Raw genomic sequence first — 21,887 nt, forward strand, 5'->3', positions numbered from 1 at the left:
CAAATGTTTGCATTCTTATTATTTACAACTTTTAATCGAGACTGTTGGATTTAATTATATCGCTATATGAAACGTCGGTGAAATTTCTTTTAAAGAATTTAGATTTCAAATCGCGATAGCCTTTGATTCGATCGACTTATAATGAGTATACTTTAATGAGTATACTTAACGCAAAATGCAAATAAATTTGCGGGAGTTAATACGGTTTTTAATTATTCGCGTAGAATCTCGCTCGCGCAAAAAGATTTATAATTTCATATGCAGATAGTTACATTGTTTGAACTAGATTGCTAAACTCATTATTCGAAAATCATGACGATGAAACCGTGTCCTGGTGAAAAACAAGCAAATTAAATATAATTCATGGACGCACGTGCTTAGAGTGAAATAAAATATTTTTTTGATCGACTATTAAAAATCTAAATTTTTCATTAATTACATTTATTCATACAAAATAAAATGTTTCCTACTAGAAACATGTAGAGCACAATAATTTTCAATAAAAGAAATGTAGAAATATCCTCTTTTGTATATACTCATTTTAAAATAGCTAATAAATTTAAATTACATAAAACTTGTAACTAAAAGACATTATTATTAATTAATAGTGTAGTCTCGTGTTTAAATTCAAAATTTGATTTTGCATAAGAATCGACAGTCTATTAATAAACATAAGAATGAAAGAAATTCAAAAAAATAAAACACCAGAAGAATAAACTTAATGAAAGCTTAATTAAAAATTCACTTATTAACCAGAGACTAATCATTAATTTAAAATTATATAACATAAATTGCAAATTTTTTTTTCATTATTGAAAAATTAATTATCTCGTTGCATCATAATAACAACATCTTCTTCTATACCTGTATAATACATATATATATATCTTTCTCCAAGATCATATCTCGCTCTCTTAAATTACTCGTCCAAGTTCTCGATTGAAAACTTTTGAAATCGAGTAGGCCATTGACTCGCCAAGCTTATTTTCAAGACACCCATCCGGTCTCCATCTCTCTTTTGACTCCTCCTGATGAGCGATATGAGCGACAAAGGGGCTAACTTATGCGGGCTAACTTACACCTCCATGAGCGCAGGTGCATTCGTTGGGACAGTGTCGTGGACTCTTCGAGGGTTCAAGGTCTGCGAGTGATACCCTTGGAATAATGGAAAGAAACGTCCTGGGAATTTCTCATGAAGTCAGGGACCCCCGTCTTTAGGTTCATTGCCGCTCCTTCCTTCCTCTACCTTTGCTTCATTTATGCTTTTCCCTCGATTCTGAGGAGGATATGTGAAAAAAAGTAATCCAGTAGTAGTGCTTCCAAATTTATTCAACTTTATTTAATTGATTTTATCGCCGATTTTTTAAATTCAATTATTGAAAGATTATTCTATTCGAAACGTTCTATCGGTGTATCCAGAGTTATTTAATTTATCATCGATTGGATCAGATCGAAAACTGCTCCAGTTCAGAGACGAATCTTATTCAAAGTTATTTAATTTTCATTATTCGAATTAGGTTCATCGTTTAGATTAGATTCAAAGAATATCCAAATTTATCTAGTTCTTATTGTTTAGCTTTGTCATCGATAATTGTATCAATAGCATGACTCAAGCGTTTTTCCTTTTACTTTTCAAAATTATTCGAACTATAATTAGTTCCATTTCCGAAGCGAATAGTTTTAATTAACGAATTATAAATCATCCTGTTCAATTAATTAATCTCGTAAATTCGAAACTCGCGGGTTGCTGCCAAAGTTAACTAACTAAAAAAATCGGTGTAATTGTTAACAGTTTATATTCACTCGGGATGGATGCATTAACGTTAATTCGAAGGTGTCAGAGTTAATCCGCCCGTTTCAGTGAGCGAGATTACGCTGCGTAAACGAACGATTTTTCTCACGATCCCTTATCGCGTGGAATCGCTTGCGTAATGCACAATAGAGATATGTAACCGCTCCATGGAAAGAAAACGGAAATATTGAGTTACTTTCTTCTCACGGGCGCATCAGCGAACGTTCATTAACATTTGTTTACGATAACAAGTACGATCGGATTAATTTCGCTCCCTCTTTAATTGTCGAGCACTTGTTGAAAAGCAATAAAAGAAATTCGTTCTGTTGCTGATTTTATCGGTTCATTGATAACAATTTCATTTTACCTTTGATTGAGCTCTTGAATTCTTGAAACACATCTTGGTGATTCTAAACCAGTATATATAAATACAACGTATTGATATTAAAAAAAAGATATCTACGCGCTGCAATTGATCCAAAATTTGAAGTAATTTTTCAAATTTGTATTAAATTAAGTATCTACTCTTAAATGATAATCCTCGAAGAAATGATACAATATAGATAGATAAAAATGTTTTATTGCGATACAAACGCAAATCGAGGAGATTCGTCGCTGTTCCTCATCGCGATTCGTGATCGATATCTTCTCATTCCAGTGAATCCGTGGCACGTTTTATATTCAAATCCAGATATTGCGTTATGCGGCCCCGATCTCTGCTCGTCCGTAATGTGGCTTCGCGTTATGATCCGTGACCGCATTTTTTTCTTCCTTAGATCGCCCCGAATTCCTTCTGCGTTGGAAAAAGAGGGGGAAGAGGAGGGAATTGTCGCGCGGAAGGATCGCTTTCGAAACGTCTCGGGGTGGGCGATGACGAGGAACTGGGCCGGAAATCGTTCCGTTTCACGCGCGATTATTCCTCGAACGAGCGGCGGATTTGCAGGAGAAATTTTCCATCGAAACGTTTGTACGAGAGGGAAAAATTCGAAGAATTGATCGAAATTTAGGTTACAAAGTTTGGTTATATGTAAGTTTGTATATAAAGTGGTTTGCAAATTATTTGAAGACGTTAAATCGAGGATCGTATGCAGGATTTCTGGAGACAGAGTTATTATTATAAAAGAGTATTATAAAAGTTGATGCTTATTTATTAAATTATATGCAATTTCTAAAGTTTTCTATTGGATGAAACGAATATGTATATAGGATAATGGAGATAGAGGTGTCTCGTTTTATCTGTCATAAATTTAAATTGCTTGTAATTAGATTGCAAATATTTATGCATTTATGCACAATATACGGAAATTTTATTACTCTCTATCTTATTTTACTCTCTAAGACAGAGACACCGAAGGATGTTATATTCAAGGAATATACAATAAATTTCTATTTATTTATTTTTTTCTTTAAATTTACATAAAAACTCGATCAATGTGATCAATAATAATATCGATAATAATAAATTATGCAAAATTATTATCGATAGATAAACGATAATTGGAGATCGATTAATTAAGTGAATAATTAACCGACAATTAACCTTAAATATGTTAAAAATCACTTATATCTTTTTCGCATTAATCATTCGATAGATAGAAGAAATAAACACGAGAATAATATCTCGACGTATGATACAGAAAGATAATCGAACGCGAAGGACGGTGCGTGTCAAAGACGAGTCCGTGTCGCTTTTAGTCGAAAGCGGTTTCCAAGTCGACAGGATGTTTATTCACGAAATAAATTGAAAAGCGGCGGAAGTCGATGAATAACGCGCGTGTCATCCAATGCGAATCATTCGACATTGAGCGTTCGAAGGAAACGGACGCGTTGCGGAGCGCTTGAGACGGTTTCAGTTTGGTTACTTGAATTCTAAATTTTTAGAAATTTATGAAAAATGTCGCATAAGTAACATGTACTTTAGAAAAAGACTTCTTGCAAAATAATTTATATCGCAATAATTAATATTAGTATAATCACGCGAGATTTATAACTACAACAAAACTGTATACATACACTCAAAATTAAATACAATACACGAGTAATTCTTAAAATTTCAATCTACAGAGGACACGTTTAAAAGACTTTTATAACAATTCTAAATTCTCAACCGGTCTTCAAATACACGTTCCGTGCACGGATATTCCCAAAGGCAGTCTTTTATTTCGGGAGAACACCTGGGGTAGGTCTTTGGAACACGTCTGGTTCGCGTGCAAATTGCAACGGAGGCGGAGGCCACGTGGGCGCGATTCACGCGCGAATGCACGAGCAGAAATCCACTTTGGCCTTTTCCGGCCAGCCCGGGTTTCAAACAATTTTTTTCATCCAATTTCCAAGGGAAAATGGATGTTTCGTCGCGGAGGAGAAAATATTTCGTGAAACAAGAATCGTGACGAGAAGATTCGTTGAAAACTCGGTCGACGAAAGTCACCTCGCAACATTGCACGTTCCATAAATTTTGAGAGTTGGTTCTCTTTTTTCTTTCTTTCTTTCGTTTGATTGCAGGTCGGCGACGGTGGTATCATAGTGTTGGATGCCACGTTGGACGCGTCGACGACCGACGATGCTGAATGGGAGCTGAGCGGTGGTCCACCGTCCCCTTGCGACGTGTCGTTCTGCAACGACAATGTCCTCATCAATGGGCGCAGCAATCTCTCGAGGACACCGAGAAATCACAAGGTAAACGATAGATTTATTTCTTCTTATTATTATTGCACGTTTTGTTATTTATTTTTAACGTGATTCGATTATTTATAGCGTTGTAGCCGTTAATAATCGGTCAATGTTCATTTCCAATTTAGATAAAGAACGTTGTTGGAGAATGCAAAAAAGTTTTCCTTTTTTATACTCAACATTTTTATTACGTAATTTGTAATAATAAGTCTAACTCGTCTTGCAACGCATGTATATTGATCTTAATCTTAATCTTGTTAATTGATTCTTACAATATCAATGATTCGCTTATTATGTCGAGAATTAATAAAATGAATCATATCTTTGATTATTTATCAATGATCAATAGGATGTTTTATGATTATCTTATTATTTTTGTTAAAATGATTATAAAAATTTCTGGGAAAGATTTTATACGAGATTTTATATACGAAAAGATCGTTTCCTAGAAATTTCAGATGAGATAAAAAAAAAAAAATTAAAATTCAAAAATGGGCATAAATTCTAAAATATCAAGTTTCTACAAATTATTATATATTTTTACTCGGAAGATAAAAATCTCTCTCTCTCTCTCTCTCACGTGTTTATTCACTCTTTCTCTTCCATAGTCCGCATAAAAGAAAATTTTGCTGTTAAATATAAAAAAAAAAAAAGAAAAATGACAAAAGCTTTATAGGATAAACCTCTTCGATCGAAAGTCTTTTGAAACGTTGTTACAAAAAAAAAAAAAAAAAGAAAAAAAATCGTAAAAATCGTTATCTATATAAATTAAACGAAGTTCCAAAGATTTCGCTTTTTAAAACATCTGGCAAACATGACGTTAATAGATGTCACTCTTATCGCCACGTCCATTACTTTTCCTTTCCTTTCTCTCGCTTTTTTTTTCTTCTTTTTTTTTTTTTCCCCTTTCACGATCGATCCATAGCCGTTATCTAATCTAATCAGGTGCAGCTTCACGTGTGCAGGATTTAATCGAAGAACGGAGCGAGCGACCATAATGCCGTAACCACAAGGCCCTTGCTTCACATGGGAATGCGCTTTCCCCTCTTGAAAGAGATGTGAAATATTCAAGGGCGACCGAGCATTTCAAACTCTCCCCTCGTACGGCTCCTTTATTCACATCCCTTTTGCTGCATTTTTTGTATCCTCTTCTTAGAAAAAAAAACCTCGCCTCGAAATTAAGTTAGGTTAGGTTAGGTTAGATGCTTTCGATTTAAAGCAAGGCGACCATCCATGTTGAATTTTGCAGTATCGTACGTGATGGTCGAATATATACTAAATTTTTTGTGAATAGAATATGAGTGGATGGAACGAAAATGTAGATTTTTTTGCGCAATTTTAGTAATATTTTTATTAATAACATATTTTTCTATATTATACAGTGAACAAAAATTCATAATTTTACTTAATAATGGTATTAAAGTTCTATTAAAAAATTAGAATTTCGCGAACAAGTCTTTTCAAAGACTTTATTTTTTTTTTTTTTTTTAAAGATTTACAATGAATTATCTTTTGTTATTAACAGATAACGTTTCTTATTAAGTATAATTTTGAATGGAAAAAATTTGGAAGGAGGTTGAAAGATTATAAATGATAAATAATCATACATGTAAAAATTACATTATCTAACTATTTGTTTCTTAACAGAATAAACACTGGCGATTCATTATCATAAGAGGCGCAAAAAGTCGCATGCTATTATTTGTATTGTATAATTGACAAGCTTATTGCAATTTGCATGCTTATTACTTGTTTAGCAATTATTAATGACTGAGATAGCTTATCAGTGTATACGCTGATTCGCGAAGTAGTTGTGCAGAGTCATGTTTGACTCTGTGCAATTTAGGATTTACCTTTTATCGCAGCGATTTTCTTCAATCTTTTTTTCAATCTTCTCTCGCAAAATAATCATTAATATTACTTTTTTTAAATACTTTCTTACCGATTTATAATCAAGGAGAGACTTCTTTTCCATTTTTATTCAATGATATGCAAAAAAAAAAAAAAATATGATAATACAATCTTCTTTTTTTAAAATTCATTTAAATATGAAATAGATTTTAAAATTATAAATATATGATTTGATAAATAATAAGCAAATTTATATTTGCGATTATATTGGTTTTAAATTGCTGTTCTCACAGTGTTAATTTAATTCATTCACTACGTCCATGAAACGTTAAATTAAATTGCATTAAAAATCTTTTCGTTCCACGATATTTCCATCATATTTCCAAGCAATTTTTCTTCTTTCTTTTTTAAACATCGTGAAAGTTCGATAAACCATTTTGCATGGCGAAAACTTAAGGAATAAAAAATTTTAATAGAACAAGTACTTATACCCCCATCGCTCGAAGGCTCGTTTTACCGCGGCACGAAAGCGGATTAACCGATACTACTCTCCTTTCGAACTATGGATCTAATCGTTCTAAATAATTAATGTGCTATAACATTGCACCGGCACGTGATTAATTTTCACGGCTCAACTTCTTACGACGAGCTGCCATTAAAGATGAAATTGGTCTTCAACGGTCCCGACGATCGATTCGTCTTTAATTAATTAATCACGGTTACCACGATTCTTCTATGATATTCCACAATTAGTTGTTATCACATTATTTTATCCTCCAGCAGTTTTCTAAAAGGAGGTCGAAATAAAAAATAGTTTCGTTTTATTAAACTGTTCTTCGTTACATACTTTATACATTTCATATTCCAACATCTCAATTCTCTCGAATCAATATTTTACTCGATGATAATTCGATCAAAATTTCACTACAAATCGAGCAAAAAAGAAAAAAAAACCACAAAGATCGAAACTTCTGTCTTGCTCGACGATTAATCCCTTATTAAAGGATCAAAACGTGTTGCCAACTTTCTCACGAGCCCGAGTCTACGCGGATTCCCGTGACGATGGAACGATCCGCCTGTTACCACTGTCGATTTGCAAAGTAAAAGTTTAGCGGACGCACGAACCGGCAATGATTTTCGAACCAACAACTCGTCCGAGGAGTTAATCTACCGTATTTCATGGGAACGCGGCAAAATTCCATCCCGTGCACGATAGATATCTCTCCTTCTCTTTAAGGGGATCAAAAAAGGGGGCGTTCGAACAGGATTGCCACTTGGAATTTTCGCAGAGAGATTCTTCTTTTTCCTCGAACGATAATTGAGGAATAATTTTAGGAAAATTGTATCTTATCCTGGTAAAAATAAGAGAGGAAAAAGAATAGGACAGATAATAGGGGTAGAATAAATTATTTGGTTTATTCCAAGTAGCGAGAAATAATAATTTTATCTTAGATCTATAAGATATGATATGCATAAATGAAAAGACGCATACGAGAAGATGTGTGTGATTCAATTAGACCGAGGCAAAGGAAAAGTGACTTTTTCTAGAAAAATATCTTAATATTTTTTTTTTTGTAGCGAATATCAAATATATTTTAACAATATCGTTTAAGAAAGTAAAGAAAGAACGATGATGCTCAATTTTGGATCGTTTGTTTCGATGTCCAAAATAAAGATGCGCGCGTAACAGCAGATTTTTAACAGCAGTTAAGTTACATAAGCGATATGAAAAATTAAAACCGGTAAAAGGCGGAATTTGCATATTCGAAAGTTTCGTTCTCGGCGTGGAAGAAGGGGATGCGTGGTATCCCATTTGATTATGGGAGAAAACGGCGAGGAGGAATATTTCGTTGTAAAAGCGATCGAAACGAGCGGAGCGGCCTCTTTGTCACGCTTATTGTCCGATCGATTCGATGCCCCATTGGATATCGATCGTTGGCATTCCCTCCGATCCGATTTATTGGAACGTCCATCGAGCGTATCGGATCGATAGAAATCGTGGATAGGCTGTTAATGCGACGTGGATTCCATCCGAGATGTCGGGCGAATAATTCCCTCCGCCGTGTAGAAAATGCGACCGTTGTTCGCCGTCGAAGGCGTCGTCGAAGAACAGCTGCCGGTGCACTGCTCCTTCTGTTATTATGTATTTATTTGAGAGATCGTACGAAAGATACGATTTTTATGGCGGTGAAAGGCCAATGAAATTGAAATTGGCGAAAGCTAATCGATTGGAAATTATTAGATTGGAGAGAAATTAATTTCCGTCTTTTGAATGTTATGTTTAAGAGTTGTGTCTTGATTTTACATATTTTAATCGAAACATGTTGCGACATTATTGCTGGAATATGTAGGGATGATATAAAAAGTTTTGAAATTAGTTGGATTTAAAAATAGGAATAGAAATACAAATATTATTATTGATTTATTCGATCTAAAATCTGGATATTCTTTGGAATTTCTCCTCGTAAAAATAATGCAAGTGTCGCAATATATAAGGGATGAATTATTTTACAATATTTAGAAATTGTGGATCATTGTTGAAATTTTTTGTAATCGCAAAAATAATCTTGTAATAATTTCATCTGGATTTTCAACTCACAACAAAATTAGGCATTTGGAAATTGGAAAATCGATCTTTTTATACATTGTGTTATTTATAGCAAATAATTCCCTCATTTTATAATATATCTTAAAAGAATTGAGAGCAAAAACTGAAAGTTACAGTAATAGATATCAATTTTCGTCTAATATTTAATTATTTGTAGCAAAAATTTCTGTCAACTATTTTTATTTATTAATTGTTTTTCAATGAATTAATCATAACTTTCCTCGTCAAGTCATTGAGTAAGCGAGCTAGTGTAGTTTCGAGCAAGTGTCATTTCCAGGTCATGTATACTGAAAACGGTACACGTTATAAGAGAAAACGAGGTAATATCCACTTTTAAAGAAAAATCAACAAAACGTGTATTTTTCAATAAATATTCTTTATTTCCCTTTTGAAATCATGTTAAGTGTCCATTTCTCTTCGTACACATTCCTTACTTATGAGGAAAACGTAATAGAAAGTAACAGAAAATAATAATAATTTTTAACGTTGCGTATATATGTTCTCAATTATTATATTTCATAATATTTCTTAGTGGAAAGTGCAAGTCTTTTTATTATAGTTTTATATAATCTTCTTCTAATCTCTCTTTCTCTCTCTCTCTCTCTTTTTTAGTGAAATATCTAATCAATCAATAGTAAAATAAATTTGTGCAATAAATTAGTTGAAGAATTAAATGCAGTGGGTTCTCTTTTATCTGACTTTTCTTTAACAATAGTGGTTATGGAAACAAATGATTCTTTTTATAGCATTTATTGTTAATATAAATTTAATGGCTTTCAAAAGTGCTTAACAAAAATGATTCTAGCAACACGTATGAGCTAAAGGTTTAACTATTATTTAATATTATAATTTGTTATAATTGTTTCCATTTTTCACAAAGGAAATAATAAAAATGTCATAATTTTTTTATCTATTACATTATATTAATAAATATGATAATTAAATGAAATGCATAATTGAAAGTAGTAAAAGATCTTTATGATTCTTTTCAATAGAATCTTAAACTTGGATAACTTGGATTCCTCGTGGTTGAATAATTTCTTTTTTCATGAAATATTTTCTTAAATTGTTCAAATATCGTTTAAATTGTTATACATCTAAAAAGGAATCAATATTTATCTTGAATATACAACTTCAAATATTTTGGACACACGCAGAATACTAAATCTGTTGGAGAAATCTGTTGGAAAGTTTCAGCAAGTTACAATTAATAATTCTATTTACTTATTTGAAATTGCACTTGAAATTGTCGTACATCTAATTTTAAATTAGATTAAGTTAAAAATATTTTTCGAGAAATATCTCCAAATGTAATAAGTTTCATCAAATTGACATATACAAATTAAACATTTTCCCTCGTTCATTCCACGAAATTATGAATCGCAATTACTACACATCGAGAATCAAAAGTTAGGTTAGGTTAGATTTAAAATATTTTTTCGAGAAATATCTCCAATTATAAAAAGTTTCGTCAAAATCAGCATGTATTTCAAATTCAACATTTTTCCTTATTAATTCCTTACGAAATTATAAATCGCAATTACCACACATCGAGAATCAAAAGTTAGGTTAGGTTAGAAATGTTTTCTCGAGAAATATCTCCGATATAAGAAATTTCATCAAAATTGACACGTAGAAATTCAACATTTTCCTTTCGTTAATCCCACGAAATCGCAAAAATTGTTGCTGTGTCGAAAGTTGAAGGTTTCACAGTTAACTCGATTTAAATACCATTATCTTAAAACGGCGTTGACCGAAAGCAAAGCCGCGTACCCACGCATAAAAGTAAGTATCGCGTAAAGTTTATCTCGACGACGCGAAAGCGTTTTCTCGCTGTTCCATATACGTTTGGCTGGAAGATTTGGCCGGACTCTACGCACAATTTCACGATATTTTCATTTTATTGAACGTAAAAGAATTCTAGCTGGGAACACGTTTACGTTGCCCAACTCCGTTTGCATCTCGTCCCGACGGGAAAATAGTGAAAATTGCTCGTTGCTTAATCACTTGACGCTTACCAACTTTTTGCCTTATACCAATTCTCGGCTGTAATACTGTGGTTTCGTCATACGAAATTGATCTAAATACCGGAGGTGCCGGAGAATTCGAAAATGTCGAAGAGAAGAGAATTCTTCTTGAAAGTATTCTCGGGAAACCTGGATGCCAAGAATTCGTTGGAATTTCGCGGGAATCCGAATGAGCTAAGTTTGAAAGATTTTTGGAGTTAATTTCGAGTTTCAAAATTAATCTTAGTTATGGATTCTCTTCGTTTTTCGTATTTTTTTTTAATCTTGCGTTGTCAAATCATGAGAATATCAAGTTTGATAATAATAGTTTGATATTTTTCGTTTCATCCCACACGATGACGATAAGCGTGTAAATAAAATAGAATGCGCGGAGAAAAAGTTAATGTATCAGAAACTGAGAAAATTTGTAAAATTTGTTTGGAAAATTTCTTGGAAAAATTCGAAACCACAAACTGTACCAGGACTATCATTTCCAATTTCACGTTCCAAGCATCACTCGCGCATTAATGTCAAACGAGCCATCCTTCTTCTTCTTCGTGTAATTCTCCCAAACGTGTTTCGAAAATCAACCGTGTTTCACGGAAGATTTTCTTCAAAGACGGATTGCGTCACGGCGGATAAGAAAATTGGCCGATTTTCCGATTCGATGCGCCGCGAAAAACGGAAAGAAGGGACTTTCGAGCGCGAAATTGTCCTCATCTTTTGAGCGCAGGCGGTCGTCGTTGCCGCAGATAATTTGTTCTTTACGATCCACTTTGCTTCTGGCTTTCTGCGTATCGTATAATACAGTTTCGCCTCGCAAATAATCAATTTTATTGCCAGAAGCCTGGTACGCGAAATCATACGAGCTGAGGTAGCACGCATTATCTCGCATAAGTATTTGGACAGTCGATCTGATTAAAGGTTTATTATCTTTATTGTACGACATGGCAGTATATATTTTTGAGACAGCTCTTAAATAACAGCGAAATGCAAACAAACAAACAAAAAAAAAATGATGTACAAAAATGTCGGTCGCGAGGCTTGTTTATTAAGTTATAAACTATTTGAGTTTGCGTTGGATAATGGCGTGATAAAGTGAAATTACATTTTTATATACCAATTTTTATGATTCGTCTTTGAAAATCGAAAGATGTTCCACGTATATATTACGATACTGTATCATATTGCGGTTCATATCTAGTTTTTATTATCCTGGATTTTTTTTTATTATTTTCACGTTGATTTTATTTTAGGTATAAGTTTAATTAATGATTGGAAAATAATTTTAATAGATTTTAATATATTAAATCAACTGTTTTATTATTTGTATTTTCGCAACAAATGAGTGACAGTGATTAAATATCGCGCGTAGAGATTTATTATATGTGGGACAGTGATAACATTCACACCATTCGATGCTGCCTGACAATAAAGTCTCCGCCGAGTATTTTACATTTTATGCATTTTTAATGACAAGGCAAAAGCTGTCCAAATACCGGCGGTGCACGTGTGCGACTCGATAAAGAAATAGGTGAACACAAAGAAAAGAGGCTCGTGTGAAATTCACTGACCCTGTTCCCTGGTCGAATATTTCAGCAATGGTGGAAATTTCTCTCCTGAAATCGAAGACGCGCAAACAATAACGCAACCGCGGGAATAAAGTTTTTTCTCGTTTTGCGTAATAGGTAAACACGTGAGAGAATCCATCAAATTCAAACGTATGTACAAATATATATATATATATATATATATACATTATTTTCGAGGTATCAAAGAAAGATTGGCTCATCCATTCTATGATTCGATTTGTGTATTTATGTACATGTGTATACGTTCATTCAACAAGCTTGATTTACAAGAGTTGATAACAGTGATAAAGTGTGACATTTTAAGTATAGTATCTAAAATTATTATTAACTTTACTGTGCTTATTGACGAAAGCTGTGTAAAAGATTTGATACGGTATTGGAAAGTATTTAAATTATCCTCTCTTTGAGCGAAAATGATTTCTTCTTTGTTCCTTCAAGCGATATAACTCTTTCAAGATTAATATCTCGATATAATTTTAAGTGGATTTCAAAGTTATCGTTTTTCTTATATTAATTGGAGGAAGAAATGGATTAGGAAAAATTAGATTTAATCTATTTATTATATTTCATAGTGTTATCTATATATTTAAATTTATTGCCAAAAAGGAATAAACAAAACTTGGATACTGTTATCGTCCTAGGCAAATTTTATTTGAAATTGAAACGAAAAATAATTAATAATAGCTTTGAATCTTGAACTGTTGTTTTCGCTACTTGAAAACGTAGATAATGATTCGTTTGGAATGATAATAATATCAAATGCTTCGTTATTTCTTTATTTTAGATTTGGTAAATGAAAAATTGTGACACATCATATCTTACAAATAAAAGATACAAGTAATACATTGTGATAACATTTTTTTCTATTGCCGCTTATTACTTGTTAAAATTATTTACAATTATCAAAAATAATCATTTTAAACACTCCTCCAACGTTTCCAACAACCGTCTAGATCAAAATATTGTAATTTCAAGAACTAATAATAACGCTATCTCAAATTATTAAAATTTCTTTTTCCCATCTTTTATAAACCACTGTTGCTCACACGAAATCAAGATCGATAACATATTCCACGTTTTAGAATAAATTCACCGATAAATTTCAATAAGAAGGCTCTCCCTACACGAGGATTAATCCGATCCTCCATTTATTAATTAATTAATTAACCGTTTAATACAGCGGGACATTGATAAAAGGGAATATCATCGCTTGATTCTTAATGGTGTGGTGGCAACTGGTTCTGCGAGAAATGGCGGATCAACATCACCGTTACTCATGCTTCTTTTATTAAATAGCGATCCGTGAAAGGTAATGACCGACCGCTCCACCGTGTAAAACCATTACGCGTGCACCATCTGATAATGCGAATAATCACGATCGTGTGTACACTCGGTCTTTTTTTTTTTCTTTTTTTCTTCTTCGCCTCTTTGTGCATCGCGACATCGACCGTGCTCGATCGATCTTCCACGTGAAATCCTCTTTACGGTGTGATCGTTGTCAAATTAGATGAGACGTGATATATATATATATTTTTTTTTTTTTTTGAAAAATTTATTACAATATATAATAGATAACAGATTGATAGAATTGAAGAAAGTTGGAGATTGAAATATTTTCTGTAATCAAGATGCTATTTGAATCTTCAGATATCTGCTCGTTTGATGATTAAATTTAATGAATTTTCATATGAATTAGATGTAAATAAAACAATTATTTTCTGTCTGGATGAAATGTAGAATAAAGATCACGTTTCATTATTGCAGTTTTTTATATTTGAAAGTAGATGATTTTAGTTTGATTCTGATATGTTGTGGTATGTTAAGAAGTATTATTTTAGTATTATTTTATTAAGTTTCAATGAAATATTCAGTTGATAATCTAAGTTATTTAATTTGGCCAAAGATATTTGTCACATTATACACTTTTAAAGGATCTACAAGAAATCTTTCTTAATATTTCTAGAATATTGTCTAGTTTTCATTTATATCTAAATGTTGCAACTGCTTTCTGTGAGAGCAATAAAATATGTGCCCAAAAGATTGAATTATAAATATTATTTCAAAGAAAAGTTTAATTTGTAATATCTTGTTCTATTAATTAAAAAAGTGAAAATATTTAAATATAATTATCTATTTCAAAAATCTAATCTTATAAAAAGATATTGCAAGAAAATAATTTTTTTTTTTTTCATATTTTATTATTAAATACAATAAATTGTTGAGATTCTTGCATTCAAAATACACAGTATAACTATCTATTGACTCTGTAAAGGTGTACAAAGAAAATAATAGAAAACTTCATCTTTTTTATCTCATGATCATTTTTTTCCTCTTGCAGCATCTCTTTGAAGTGCCGGTTCTTGACATGTATATGTACACTGTGTATATTCTGTTTCCTCTAGTTACATCTATTCTTCTTCCTTATCTACTGTGAACAGGCATTGAGGCTCATGAAAGTGGGGATGGATCATTAAAAAACAATGTAGATTTCATTAAAATTTAATCAAGTACCACTGTATATAATTCTGAAGCGGTAACTACTTAAGTCTCTTTCACACAATGATTTGTAAATCGCGATTCTTCACGATAGAGGATGTGATAAAATTTAATGTCACGGCTTTTTCAAATTAATTACATACTTTCGAATTAATGGAGAACTTGATAAGAAAAATTGCGTATAATTATAAAAGCATTTGGACGAAGATTTCTTCGTCTAAAATTCAAAATCGCTATTTCAATTTTCTCCTATTGTATTTTCGATCGATCTGTCGCCGAGGATTTTCTTTGAATCAAAATGGCCGGCGAAATATATACGTATAGAAATAAATGATGGCACGTCACGATGGTGGTGACAGAGAGGAGGACAGAAACTTCAGATTGCTTATAATTTAGTAAGTAAACTTTTATGTTTCTTTTATCCTCTAGAATTCACACATCTCCCTCCCCCTCCAGAATATATACGTGAATATATGCATTAATGACAACTCGTACTGAATTCGCAATGCAAATAGAAAACTGAATATTCTTGAAAACTCTTTTACATTTCTTGGAAGAAAATTTATGACACGATCGTAAGATGGAAAATTCTTACGCGTACGTTCACGTCATCTGCAATGAATATATTGAACAAGGATGATATTATATTGAACCAGACACTGCGTCGAATATCTCGTGATCCAGATATACGTGTATCACACGTGGATCGTGAATTGTTATGCAAAAGAGCGAGTATCGCATATTCGAGTTCCGCGTGAAGGAAGATTTACGTATATATTGCGCGTCTCGTGGTGGTTATCTGAATCACAACAAGCGTAATATTTAAAAATTGTATTGATAAAACCGCTTATCAAACTCACTACCGAATCTTCGCTATACAAACAGCGTGTATTTTAAACATCGTCGAAACAGTAAACGTTCCACGCAATGGAAGAGCAAAACAAGAGAGAGAATTGAAACGATAATTTAGAAGAACAATTATAGCGGCAAATTCTTGGAAGCTTTACAATGATAACGAATCGTCACCGTGATAGCAGAATCACGTTGCATAATCGAGTGGGGGGAGGAAGGGAGGGAAGCAAACAAGCTATTGTTTTTCTGTAAAGAATCGTGTTGCGTTTAAAAACGATGCCACACGATCGTAATCGTACCACCTTTATTCGCTGAATCAGCGAATCTCGAATTCGCAATATCAGTATTATCGCCGATTTGTTGATACTCGTCAGCGATTCCGTAATATAAACCGTTCTCTGGTCAAAAATAGGTCGACAATTTGGAAATTTTGTTTACACGTTCCTCTTTTGTATTAGATCGAATCATTATCATTATTGAGCATTGTTTGAGTTTTAAATTTCATAATTAAATAATGTCATATATATACGTTTTAAATTTCAAAAGCTTTAAAAAAATGTTAGTTATTGTTTTTTTTTTTTTTTTTTTTTTATAAAAGATTATTGTAAAAATTGGCTAGAAGTATGGTTTTATAAAAGGAAAAATTACAAAGTTTAAAAATTATTATGTATATTGTATACTTTATTTTAAATTAAGAAATATGATTGAAAATATAAACTGTTTATATGTATAAACTATAATATTGGATTTCTCTTTCTAAATAATTTCCAAAAATATTCTTTTTTATTAATTATTATATAATGATAAAAATATATCTTTACGTCTTCGTAAAAAAGATGTAACATAGAATAAAGAAATATGTTTCGCCAAAAAGAAATACATTTAATAATTAAATAAATTATCTTATTCCTATATTCGTAACATTGAACATTGAAAGATTAATTGAAGTTAATTTATTTCAATTATATGATAAATTTGATTCATTTTTCGTCACAAATGCTCCTATGCAATGTCTAACGATCGTCTCACGTGAATATCGTGGTCGTCGACCCTAGGCTGCCATCATCTTCCGCAACGATTGCGAAATCATTCCATTCCGGAGAAAATTGACCAGTAATTCTGTCTGGCTTGATTGTAATACAGTTGTAGCAGCTATTAATGGAAAAAATACAAGAATCAATCGTAATTCGTGGCGGCAAACGGTTGAAACGATGCAAGATTTTTTTTCTACCTCGGTTGGCAGCAAGAAGAAAAATGATCGATTTGAATTTCTAATTTTAGTTCGTTATGGAAAAATCAGTGGTTAATTGCATACTACGAACCGTTAATACTTTATCGAAAAGAGCTTCACATATGCCGTTTCATCTGCTACCAGATAAAGATCTGAAATAAAAAGTAAATATATTTATATACGTAGAAATATTTTTTCAACTATCTTAGATGATTAATTGTAATAATTTATTTCTGCAGTAATATAAGTATTATTTAACATAATTATTTGATTTTTCTTTGTTAAATAAAAGTTTACAAGTATAAAATGTTATTTCAAACAATTATTTCTAAAATATTTTAAAGAATTATTACTTTAATTAATAAATTCACTTACCATATTTTAAATAGTTTTTTATTATCATTGTAATTGTGAAATAAATTTTCAATTCTTTTTAATTGGCACTTGATTAATTCTGGAACAAAAAGTTATTTTAAGTATCAAAGTTTTTTAATTCCTATTTTTTGAAAAATGTTTAATTTACATTCAATATATGATGTCTTTTATTCAAAATCATTATTTTGGAAGATTATTTAAATTAATTAGAGATAATTTAAAACGAAAATTATCTTCGATTCAAAAAATAAAAAAATATATATATTCTCAAAAGTATAAGTAACATCTTCTACTAAAGATTTCTTATTATAAAACAAGAAACAACGGAAATATTTCTAACGTTGTCCAATTGAACACTCTGTACGGTAATAAATTCAACCTGTGTTGCCTCATAAATACGCCATTGCTTTGTAAGCTCTTTTCAAGGAATGTATCCTACGTGCATCGTCATTGAATAGGTCGCCCGGCGCGTATGTAAATGAAGAAATAATGTAAACACTGGTGGACGCGAGCAATTTGCTTCAAATGTGTATGTATGTATATATGTATGTATTAATGTATGCGACTGTTTGTACACCAACGGTATCCAATGCAATCCGTCGAATCGACAGAGAATACCGGTGTAATCTTCAAAAAATTCACGTTAATCGTTCTCATCGCGGATATATCATGAAGAACGAGGCTTATAACGATGCATCGACTTCCTCGTTCTTCGAAACCTCATCGTTAATACTTATCGATCATTGCATATATACGAAACTTAAGAGTCATCTTTAATTCTTAGGAATCTAATCTTTGGAAATCTAAATATATAATGATCTAAACCGAATATTAAAATTCTTTTGGATATATCTAAAATATTTAAAATTGAATTAAAAATGAATTTGAACAATACTTAAATAATTGAACATAAAAAAAGTGAGGTTATAATTATACATTGATTGATTTTAAAAGTATTATAGTCGTAATCAATTTTTGATTATAAAGTATATACATTTATATTACATTTATATTTTAATGATATAAATATGGAATAGATAAATAGAAAGAAGAAAATTAATTTTCGATTTTCTAAACTTTAGAATAGTTAGGATAAGTACAATTATACTTACAATTCTGAAATTCAATTAATCCAAATTATTAAAAATGATAATGATTTTGTCCAATATTTGTTTTGAAAAATATTTTTACAAATCTTTTACAACAATATTTTATGGCAAAGGATTGAAAACTATTGTCGTATAAAAATATTTCAATTGTTAGTACTTTCTCTTAGGTTATTTTAAATTTCTTCCTCAATCTTGTTCGAATCATTTTGATTCATGTATAATACTGCTACTGAACAATAAGTTTAAATCACATCGATGATCGTATAAATAAAATAAAAGATTCGCTTGACTGCTTTTTGAATTTGCCATGTATACTTTATGGACCGTTTAATTTTGTCAGTACAGAATATCTACACAACGGATATTTAGACTTTTTTCACAAGAATCAATACAATATGATCGTACAATAATACGTATGATGAATACTAATCTATGTATATACAAGCTGAATAAAATTTCCTTTGCAAAATTTTTCGTTTTACTTTGTTAACGAGTTATTAACAGAAACTCTTTGACCAATCAGAGAACTTGTAGACATCGAACCATGACAGTAGCATTGAATACCTGCCAAGGATTGGACAAGTCTACGCGCTCTGTGATTGGTTAGTATTTTTTATTAATAATTTTTGTTAATAAAAGCGGAATGAAAGTTTCTGCAAAAAAATATTGCTTAAAATTATTTTAGGAATTAGAATAAAAATCCAATTAACCAAAGTTTTCATATTTTTATGATAATGGATGACAATGTCGTATATCGTAAGACGCCATCTATATTATCCTAGTGAATTTTTATATCGATTATCGAGCTAGATATATATCGAATTAAATATATATCGATATCCACCATACAAGTGCAACGAGTGCGAGTGTACTTATATCGTTATGTGAAAAAGATTACATATTGAGCAAATTTATGCATCTATTTGATATTGTGAAATACGCGGGTGTTCATGAGCTGTCGCGACGATAAATTCTTCCATGCTTTTACGTCGTCTATCGTACGACTTGACTGACTCTTCAAAGCATAGAAAAAGCTTCAACGTTACGAGTCTGCCTGCGTTTCACCCTCGGTTCTTTCAACGGTCCATGTCGTGTACCAAGGTTCGCGTTAAATTTTATGTCTCCCTCGTATACGGAAATTATCTTCGAACGATCGACCATTTCGAGTTAAACGATATATTTGTGAAACCAGTGAAAATAATTTATCGCGTGGCATTGCATCTTCACCAAATTATTTTCTCGAAATATTTATACAGCCATTTTGAAATTTGAATTGAATTGAAGACCACATTGCATTTCATCATAAATGAAAAATTTTTCCTTAATTGCATAAATATATATCAGGTATGTATCAAAAGAATATATATCTTTGAAAAATAATCGAAAATTGTTCGTTGGCTCATGGATAAATCATTTATCAAGTAATATTAAAAAAAGAATAGATTTCAATTTTTCATTTGTAACAAAATGTGGTGATTTTGATATTTTAACTTATACAAGAAGTATAAGTTGCAGCATTTTGAATTATAATACTTTTAAATCGTGTTTTATTTCATATATGTTGCATATTTTACATAGATAGTGTTATATTATTTATATTGCAGTAATGTTTCTAATAGCATTTAGTAGTTATAATATATTCTTCATATTATTTCATGTATATTTTCATGATATTTGATTAATTCTTGTATTTAATATCAAACATTTTTGATATTATCCTTCTGACTTTTGCATTTATTTTGATTTCTAAGATATTCAATTTTTCAAGGTATAGCACAAAAGTATTAACACCCAGTACATGCAACCGCATTTCAAACGTGTTACAAGACTCGATATGCATGTGGGACGTAAAATGTAACGCGTAATACATACAAGTCTGGCTTCCTCTTTCTATTGTCCACCACGATAAACGGTTTCCTTTCTCGTGTACGATAAGAGTCGCATTGTTTCACTGTATTCTAGTCGAAAGTAACGGCCTGTTCGCGACATTGTCGACTGATTATTTTTTTCTTTTCTCAAAGAAATTATTATAATTGGTATTGCAAATTTCTTCGAAGAGTTCGTGATCCTCGGTCCTTGTCGAGAGGAACGACTCTCTTGAAACGAGACGAACGTTTTTTTATTGATCGTAAAGATGCAAAGCAGAACGAAACGACGTCGTTATCAAGATTCTTATTTAAAAAGGATTGAAAATAAAAATTGGTTGATCTGTTCTTGGAATTTATCGAATTGATTCTCAAGATAATCTCTAATAATGCGATCAAGTTATATGCTTATAAATCAAAATCAAATTTGAAAGAAATCAATCCAAATCAAATACAGAAAATTTATTTCTGAAGAATCAAATATTTACTATTAAAAAATAGTGATTTATTTAGTAATGATTCCATTTAAAAGTATCCACTTTTTTCATGATATTTGTAAAGGATTCGTATCTTGTTTTGTTCGAATCTTGCTATGTTCGTTTCCATCACTATCTATTCAAATTGACGAGTGTTTAAAATTACGCATCTTTTACCATTATTATTATAGTAGAAAATTTGATCTTTTCACGATCATTTAGTAACTTCTCTTAGAGCATCTCAATGATTCGTACATGAATTTTTGCTCGTTAAACGTTTTCTAACGAGTATGTACCAAGTTTTAAACGGATATTCACCAGCATCGAAGGCGAGGTTGATTTTATGGTCGAGAAAGCACGCGCACGACACAAAAGGTTTACTCTCTTTTGAGGGTAGTTCGGTTCACCGTTTTCTTGCTGAAAATCAATATACAGGCGACCAATGAGCGCAAGCCTTGATGGTTTCCATGCATCTCTGTTCGATTTGACACTCGTTGCACGCGAAACACGCTCGTTCTCGCGAGCCAAGTCTCATAGGGACGTAGTTACTTTCCATCTTGATATTTGCTTTTGGCAAACGCATGGTACTCACGCTCCGTTTATCGACAGAATGCCATTTTCGCGCCAAGAAGAAAGTATTTTCTTCATGTTGTTCACTCCGAATTTGTTTTATTTACTGTGTATTTCCTACTTTTCCTTATATTGGAAGAACACGATGAGAATGCGCTTAATGTGGTAAGCCTCATTTAGATTAGTTATTGAGTTACTTGTACTCAAGCGATTTGAATTGAAGTAATTGAAAGTCTTGGTTAATTTAGTGGAATGTTACTTGAATTCAAGTACAGTAATAAAAAGCGTTCGTTGTTATACATACTAATTCTTGGAAATGTTCAGCTCGAAGTTGGCTTCAAGTATGCTAAATGAGATAAACTGTGATGAAAACGAAATCAAATCTGACTGATCC

The 21,887-nt window shown here is 31.7% G+C and overlaps 1 protein-coding gene and 2 long non-coding RNA genes across 3 annotated transcripts in view; 1 reads left to right on the forward strand and 2 right to left on the reverse strand.

The window, feature by feature from the left end:
* bif (protein phosphatase 1-binding protein bifocal) overlaps positions 1 to 21,887 on the forward strand; it is a 46,575-nt gene that overhangs the window by 17,301 nt on the left and 7,387 nt on the right. The window contains exon 2 of the mRNA XM_003698602.4: positions 4,295 to 4,468. Coding sequence (XP_003698650.3) covers positions 4,295 to 4,468 — 174 coding nt within the window. The remainder of the gene's footprint in view (positions 1 to 4,294; positions 4,469 to 21,887) is intronic.
* On the reverse strand, positions 14,696 to 15,730 carry LOC147656647 (uncharacterized). The gene is made up of 2 exons (XR_015294058.1): positions 15,031 to 15,730; positions 14,696 to 14,944 (listed from the first exon to the last, which is right to left on the reverse strand). It is a non-coding gene; the product is annotated as an uncharacterized LOC147656647 (long non-coding RNA).
* On the reverse strand, positions 16,729 to 19,128 carry LOC116415313 (uncharacterized). The gene is made up of 4 exons (XR_015294057.1): positions 18,586 to 19,128; positions 17,474 to 17,552; positions 17,099 to 17,250; positions 16,729 to 17,019 (listed from the first exon to the last, which is right to left on the reverse strand). It is a non-coding gene; the product is annotated as an uncharacterized LOC116415313 (long non-coding RNA).

This window comes from Apis florea, unplaced genomic scaffold, assembly GCF_048593485.1.
Source record: "Apis florea isolate Af1SG1 unplaced genomic scaffold, ASM4859348v1 contig_3517_pilon, whole genome shotgun sequence".
In the NCBI taxonomy this organism is placed as follows: domain Eukaryota; kingdom Metazoa; phylum Arthropoda; class Insecta; order Hymenoptera; family Apidae; genus Apis; species Apis florea.